The 8,468-nt window shown below is 40.6% G+C and overlaps 1 protein-coding gene across 10 annotated transcripts in view; it reads right to left on the reverse strand.

Moving 5' to 3' along the window:
- The window catches only part of CACNA2D1 (calcium voltage-gated channel auxiliary subunit alpha2delta 1), a gene marked incomplete at both ends in the record, with an annotated part of 507,019 nt that extends 501,413 nt beyond the window's left edge, over window positions 1–5,606 (reverse strand). For all 10 annotated transcript variants that reach the window (XM_080701701.1, XM_080701708.1, XM_080701709.1 and 7 more), the window contains one exon: window positions 5,512–5,606. In XM_080701701.1, coding sequence (XP_080557827.1) covers window positions 5,512–5,606 — 95 coding nt within the window. The remainder of the gene's footprint in view (window positions 1–5,511) is intronic.
- Between the last annotated feature and the right edge of the window lie 2,862 nt (window positions 5,607–8,468).

Genomic DNA, 8,468 nt, shown 5'->3' on the forward strand with positions numbered 1-8,468 from the left:
TATTCAAAGAGAACTTCAAATATTGCTTTATATATAACAGTCTTATTTTGAATTACTGAAATTAAAAATGAAACTGCCGGTACGTGGAGGCCACAATTTTTAATCCTTTTCTTGTTCATAATCTTGTTAGAATCTGTACAAAAAAAATGGCAAATTTTAGAAGAGCAATGGCCACTTCCTTGACTCAATTTTTTAAAATATTACTAATAACAGTTTATCCCTGTGTATTGAATTACTACAAAACACATATTACAATACACATTCCTGTGTATTGAATTACTACAAAACACAAGGAAGGATACCTTAAAAGTTTATATATTACAAATAAAATTATAAATCCTATGCACATCTGCTTTAATTTCTAAAATATCATACTGCCAATTATATTTCATACTTACAAACTTCAAAGCATACTATATCTAAATCAAAAAACTAAATTGCTTATTAGGCAAAAAAACTTTTTAACAGGTGACCAAGATCTCAAGTGCAACAGTTTCTTTCCAATACTTGTTTTACTTAAAAGATGACACAATTATCTTTAAAAAGCATCATTTTTCTCACTCATTAATTAAAACTCTTCTTTGTAGGATGTGGACAGTTTTCAAGTTGTTGTATACAATGTCTCACTTGATTAACAAATTATTCTTAAGTGCTAGTGTTAAAAGAATACTTTGAGAATCTCACACCATGAAACTCACTAATAAACTTACCTTACAGAGTTTTTTCTTTTTTTTTTTACTGCAACAAACCTCTTGGAGTTGAAAAACACGTGTACACACATACATGCATGAATGTTTGCCTACATATTACCTACTAAATAGAATACCATAATTATATAAACACAAGTTATTTAGTTGTGCAATGTTAATCTTTTGGACTCTCAAAGACAAGATGGGTAACAGAGCCAGTCCACCATATTTTTCCCTCACCAGGTGCTACCAGTTTTACTCCACTGACATTGAAGTGAATCGCATTATTCTTTCAACTCTGCAAACCATGTGATAATCCCATTTTCAGTTTTAGTACACACAAAAGAAACATGAATCCTGTGCAAGCTTCGTGGTTGGCCTTCAAGGCCCAGTTCCAGGTTGGGGGGGAAAGCAACTGTATGAAAGGCTGGGAACAGTTGTGGCCCTACTCAGTCAATGAAAAGAAGGATTGGTAGACACATGTCCTGGCATTGCAGATACACACGACAAGCATTAAGTAAAAGCAGTAGACATAATGGACCAGAATCAGTTCTCCACAACAAGCAGCTTATGTGCTTTTTGAAATACTACCCCAAAGGCTCTTTTAATGTAAATAATGGGAGGCCATCACTTTAATATATAATAAAATGCTACTCTTTAAAAACACTGAAACAAACTTTTTTTTTCTTTAATATTCTAGGTAGGTTTATGTTGGAACTATTTATGTCCACACACATAACACAAAAGAATATCAACAAATTGCATATGTCAAAAATATATTCCATTTTACCCAAATAAATCTCTAGTTAAAAATTATAGTTTGGAAATACATAATAGGAAATATGATGTGAATTAAGAAGAAATGGTTACTTTCTTGGAAATTTACTTCTGTATTCAAAAATAGGGAAAAAAGAGGAAACCTCATTCCTATATTTTACACAAGGATACTCTAGAGTTTGTTTGGGGAACATTTCCTAAATTATTCTAAAAATTCCTAAACGCATTGTCCTTCCTTATGAATATATACTACTAAAAGTAAATACTATATTCAAACACAGTGCATTATTTGCATGTTTTTATGTTTTTGGCAAAAAATATGCGAGTCCTAGAAGAAAGAGTAATTTATTGCTATTGCTATCTATATTGGAGAAAAAACAAAAACGAATTTATGCAGCCAGGTTTCTTTGAAGAAAGAGAGTGATAAGTTTTTTATCTTTTGAAAATGAACTACCTACTTTATATTCTGGTCTCTTATGTATTTATTAAATTAAAATTAATAAAAGATGAAAATATAGATATACTTGATTTTCTTTTTATTAGCCATAACAAGCTTAGATTCTTGTATCTTTTCAAAATATATTTTTAGATTATACTCATTACAACCCTCCTAATGCTCACTGAAATGCAAGCACAAATAGCTGCATACATACCTATGTACAATAACAAATGTAAAATTATGTCACCACTTATATAAAAAAAACCTAATGTTGCATGCTTAAGCCCACCCCTAGAGAATAATAAATGCTGTTTTATGGGTAAACTAAAGAACAAACTGAAGATCTAAACAAAGGATTTATGAATGCTCATTGTTTTATTTTATATTTAATATATTTTCACATTTTATCATAATACACAGTTCCCTGTGTATAGAATAGCTTTGTTACTTTTAATGCTTAGAATAGATATTTACTCCAATGTCATGATATGCAGGAATTTCTTTTCTATAATCTTAAAATATAAATTTGTGTAATAACAGAAAAAATAACATAAGTGTTTAATTTTCAAAAGCTCTGTTCTTTTATAAAATTTTATTCTCTTATTTCTTGTATGTATCTATTTTAATTATGTATATTATTAAACAGTTTATATTAAAATCTCCATATATAAATGGGCTTTCAGCCAATTGTTTTTGACTGGTCTTTTGATATGACAGATAAAAGTTTAATATGAACAATAAAACTAGCATGCTTTTACAAATCTAGATTTACAAGTAGATTCTAAAATAAGAACATATTTAAATTAACATCATAGATGTAATCTTAAAATTTGAAAACACATGTGTTTTAATATATGTGCCAAGAAATTATTTCTAGAAAGCTGCACTTTTTGAAAACTACATTTTAAACCACCACTAAAAATGATGTATTTCCTACTTAAACATAAATCAATATGTATTCGGTGGCTACTATCACATCACATATTTGTTTCATACCTTGTCAAGACAAATATTTTTGAAAAAAAAACAATCTAACTCAGAAAAAGTATGGTATCAAAATTTCTTTGGTGAAAAAAATAAACTCCAGTTATTTTAGTATTAATTCTTAGGATAGTTTAATTACTATTTTAATTCAGAATTATATGCTATAGAAGAATGTTTGTTAAACCAACAGCCAGAAAACTGAAGTAGATATTTAGAATGACAGACTATTTATGTTTTATTATAATAAAACTTAAGCCCTGCATACCATGGTAAACAGTACTAAAAAAAAAAACTTTGAAATACTAATTGTAATTCAAGCCCAACTCCAATTAGAGCCTAATTAGTTTTATAGTGTGTTAATGGCATGTTCTTCCTCTTCTGATAAAAACTTCTCATATTACTTTTTCTCTAAAAACTAAAATTACCAGGAAAACAAAAGAATCTATTAATAATTTCCAGAGAAATTTATATAGAGAAGCATAATTTGCCTTTAGTGATTACTATAATCTTTGTACTCAGCTTTCATACATTTGAATTTTTTCCAAAAAGTTTGAGATTTATCCTGATACACACTGCATATGAAATATCTTCATGCATGAAGAGCAAATGGCACCACATCTTGGTGAAATTAATGCCACATTTTTAATTTCAGAAAGTTTATTCTGAAATCTAACACATGGCAGTTATCATTTCTCCTCTCCTCAGAAGGTGGTGGTACTAACTTTTCAAATAAATAACAGCAGATGCAAAAGCCTTCTACTATTACCTACAGGAGCTGGGTTTAGCTTTACAAAATCTTTTAAGTTCTTATTTCATGAAATAATAGTTTCATAATAATTTGAAATATCTTGTTCCCACTGTAAGAAAAAAACATTCAAATCCTTTCAATGACAAAAAAAAAAAATGTGGTGCCCTAATTCCCATTTTAGCCCACTATTTATTCTCTTTCTTGTATCTCATGTAAGCTTCTGACTATGAAAACTGAGTTATTTTAATTTAAAGAAAACATTTATTGTAGATACTGTTCTTGCAATAGGATTTTTACTTTAATATTTTTCCACGGTATTTTCAGGAATAGAATGTGGTCATTTTTTGTATTTTGAAAACCCATAGTCTTCCCCAAATGTGATGATACATTCCCCCAAATGATAGAAATACTGCTAAGCTGTCAATCTAAAACAACACTTTTAAAATGTGTGATCCGTACACATTTAGAACATGACTCTTAAAAAGCCTCTACTTACTTAACACAAACGCAAACGAGTCACTTGAGGTCTCACTTAATAGGCCATGCTACAAATAAGACTTGAAATCAAATAAATGGAAGTGTGATTTCTTAATAAAAGTGAATGATTTTGAAGCATATTTTTAAAAAATTTTCGCACCTTTTATGTTTAAAAAAAATCCAGAGGACGCTTTGCCAATAAAACAAAGATCTACAGATGACATTTACCCTTCTGCTTCTATATAACAAAAGAGATCTGCAATCATTTTTATGGAAGATTATCTAAAGAGTAACGTTACTGTAAATCAATGCCAAAAAAAAAAAAAAAGACACTCCCCTTCTACGGGTTAGAACGTGCATCCTCTAGATTCTCGCACCGACACCTGAAGTAATAAGTACTTCCAGCTGAATCCTAAATAACAGCTTCAGGGTTTGAGCCGGCAAAGGGGCACTGTCGGTACCCACCAAAATCTCCAATATTCAGCACTCGACTAACAAAGGACAGCAAATAATTCCCAGCAGCATAAATACCGGGAAGGCTACCTTGGGCTTTGTTTTTGTAAAATGCATTAAAGTGACTCATCCACTTAAGATTACCTACTCTTAGAAGCTTGAAAGTAGCTTCAAGAACCAAAATAAATGTTTTCCCAGAATGCCTGATAGGCTATTCAGCGCACTTAAAAATATGTATATATTTATACGTTCCACTGACTTTGCTTCTTTATTGCAACCTAAGAGAGAACTGTTAGATTCCATTCCCTTCCTGCCTTTCACCGCTCTGCTTCCAGAATAGCAACGAGTTTTTTTTTAATTTAAAAGTTATTTTAGAAATGTTAAAAATAGGAGAAAATTGCCGGAGACTGTAGAAACAGCAGCCCCTCTCTAAAAGAATAGGGGTGCTGTTCATTCTAAGGACAGGAACCGCGCGTCTGTCAGCCCGGAGGTGTTTCCAGTGAGGGCCGGGGAGCTCCGCTCGCCCAGCCCGGTCCCCGCGCGCTCGGCTGGGGAGCGAGCAGCTCCGGGTCGGAGAGGCCTCAGGTGCGCGGGGACGCGGGACCTGAAGGAGTCCGGGCACTCCCGCCATCAGAGAGCATCCTCCCGGGCCCGAGCGCGAGAGAAGTCCGAGCTCCCCGGGCGAGCCTGAAATTGACTATTTGTAAAAATACTCAGCCCCCAAACACAACTTTTCGTGGAAGTGGGTTTGATGAGAGCAGGGCTGTGGCTGGAAACTTTTCACCCCCCTGAGTCCAGTCCAACTCTCCGGTCTGGGGCATCCTCCTGGACTCGGGCTGAGCCGCGGCGCCCGTCGGCGGGGCTCCCCAGGAATGCGCCCCGCTCCGCCCCGCGCCCCCCGCAGCCCCGGCCCGCGCCCCCCGCCCGCCAGCCCGCCGACTTACGTGACGGCCGAGGGGAACGGCTCCTCGGACGTGGGGCCGATGAGCAAAGATTGGAAAAGTGTCAGAGTCAAGGCCAGCAGGCAGCCAGCAGCCATCTTCGCCATCGAAGATCGATCCCTCCCTCCCAGGCGGGGAAGGCGCCGGGGGCGCGGGAGCGGGGCGCCCCGGCCGGAGCGGGGGGCCGGGGCTGGAGCCGGAGCCGGAGCCGGAGCTGGAGCTGGAGCTGGATCGGGCTGGAGCTGAAGCTGGAGCTGGGGGTGGAGAAGGGGCTGGAGCTGGGGAAGGGTCTGGGGCTGGGGCTGGAGCTGGAGCTGGGGCTGGGGCTGGAGAAGGGGCTCGGGCTAGAGCTGGGGCTGGGGCTGCACCGAGCGGGCGGGGGCGCCGGCCACTAGCGCGTCTGGGCTGGGGCGCGCCGCGGCCGCCTCGCCTCCGCCGCCATCAAGGGCGACTTTGGAAAGAGACCTGGGCCCGCCGCCGGCGCCGCGCTCTCGCCCGCCGCTCGGTTCCTCCCGATTTATCCGCGGTCGGCGGGGCGCGGGCGGGGGCGGAGTGGGCGGCGGCGCGGGCGGGCGGGGGCCGGCGGGGCGGGGGCGGCGGCTCGCCGCCTTCGCGGGCTGGGCCGGGCGGAGGGAGGGCGGGGGGTGGGCAGCGGGAGGGCCGGGCGTCAGAGCTCGGCGGAGGCCGGCCCCGAGCAGCCCTCCATACAAGGCAGGAGGAACTCCGAAGTCGGCGTCGGCGGAGCGCGGCGTGCGCGGGGGCGCGGGGACCGGGGACCCCGGGCATCCACGGCGCCCCGCGCCGGGCGGGTCTCCCGAGGGTATTTGTGCCCCCGAGGGCCGCGGTCCCCCGGCCCGTCTCCCAGGCGCAGAATCCGCTGCCTGCCTAGGGATCGTGAAGGGATTTGACAACGAATGTAGGAGGGGTTAGTGTTGCATTTTTAAAGCACCACTGTTCACGCTCTACCAGGTGGCACTGTTTGCCTGAGTGCGCCAGAGGTTACAGCCTTTGGCGGGACCGCGTACGAATTGTGCCAGAGGCCCAGCGCCCAAGCACCACTGGACTCGGCTTACCTGACAGCCTCAGGGGCCCGGCCAGGTACTGACAGAGAAGGATCTGATGATGTAAAAATCTTCCTAGCCCTGAGGTTCGCTTGGAATTCGCCATCTAGGGTGGACCGAAGTGTGGGAAGGGCTTTGCCACATCCTAGTGGGGCTGCCTCCAAAAGGGTCCTAACGCTCTGCTCTGGGCAGGGGGCTGCCTTGCCTGACAAGGTTGTCGCAGGGCAAATTCACTGTCAGTGTGATGGCAGAAAAAGAGTAAGCGTCAGGAACAGGTGGCATCTGCGAAATGCGCCTGAAATGTGGAGGAGGAATTTGGGGAGTGGAGAGCGCTGGGGAGTGGATTGCGGGCTGCTTTTACCTCCACCCTCTGGAGAGAGGTGGCAGGATGGGCGTGCACAGGCCTTTTAGACGACTGAGGTCTTGATTAGGCCTCCCCGGCCCAGTACAGGCCTTCTTCCAGTAAGAACCCAGTGAGCCACGGGTAGAAAGGTTTCCTTAAGCACCTTCAATTCCCAAGGCGCATCCAGCAGTCGATGAGAAACCACGTTGCCATGAAGGGCAGAAACACACTTCCTGATGAGAAAATAAATGACCATCCTGCAAAAGCGAAAACTCTGAAAATATCGGATTGACTGTATTTTTTTTTTATTTCTCCCTTTCCTGGGAGGGGCTTATGAAAGAGAAAAGACCCTCATTGATTCAGAATAGATTTTCTAGCTCTCTGAAAGCAACTTCCCCAGGCTGATGGTGGTGATGATGATGATGGTGGAAATAATTAGCCAAATTTTAAGAGTACATGTGATCTTAGGATTCTTGGCCCAGTGGCTTTTCTTCCCTTCCCCTATCTCTCTTCTTCTCCTGCCTTGTTTTTCTTTGTTTTTTGTTTGTTTTTTTATGGCCTGTGCATCTCTATCTAAGCTCTTTGTTTCTTTCTTCCTACTCTGAGTGGCTCCACAAAAGGCACCCCAGGGCGACTTAAGTAGTTTGTTTTGCCACAGGGTGTAGCAGCAAGAGCTGCACCAAGGTAATGCGATTGAGAGCTAAGGAAGAATATTTCATATCACTTAAGGCAGGTTTCCACACCAAAATTAGACAGCCAAATAGCCAAGTACATCTTTTTTCAGTTTTTTAATGATTCAAAGGTAGAGTTTCTTCCCCAGCATGAGGACGAAGAAGAAAAGAATTAGATGCCCATTATTGTCTACATGAAATGTTGGTATCACAATTGACTCAGTATATACAAATAATATATTCTGTCAATTATTTCATTAATGACCCTGGTTTCCTACTATGGTGCACCGTTTCTAGGAGAAAAGGCTTAAAGAATGAAAGAATGTAATAAACTTCCTGAGAAGGTAAGTCAAACTTTTATTATTAACTTTGCCAGCCTTTGAGCCAAATCTCAATTTCTTTGGATCACTCTGATGAAGCACTGTGTTCTCCAATATCTGAAGCTGTGGACGAAAGATATTGCATCCACAATTCTAACTGAAAGGGATGGTTATCAACTGAGAGCCTAAATCATTGTTTAATACTCCGAGGTGAGGCTTGCTACTAATTGCTTTTTATCAGCATAAATCTCTTTAATGAGGATATTTAAAAGGTGATTTTTATTTCTTACACACAATGTCTAAAAAAGGTCATCCCAACAATGGAGTATTATATTACTTTTGTATTAATTTAGCTTCTACAATACACGTTTCTTTTGCTCAGTTCAGTTATTTGGGGGAAATTCTATGAAAATCAGATCTCATTCCATTAATTATAGTAAAATGTTGCTAAATAACCCAAATTTGCCTTTCAAGATAAAATGTTTATAAGCCATAAAGATTGATGATAAAATTCTTGTTGCATTATGGCTATAAATGAGTAAAGAGCCACAAATCAATACCTACT

Source organism: Muscardinus avellanarius (genome assembly GCF_963383645.1).
Source record: "Muscardinus avellanarius genome assembly, chromosome: 9".
NCBI classification, from domain to species: Eukaryota; Metazoa; Chordata; class Mammalia; order Rodentia; family Gliridae; genus Muscardinus; species Muscardinus avellanarius.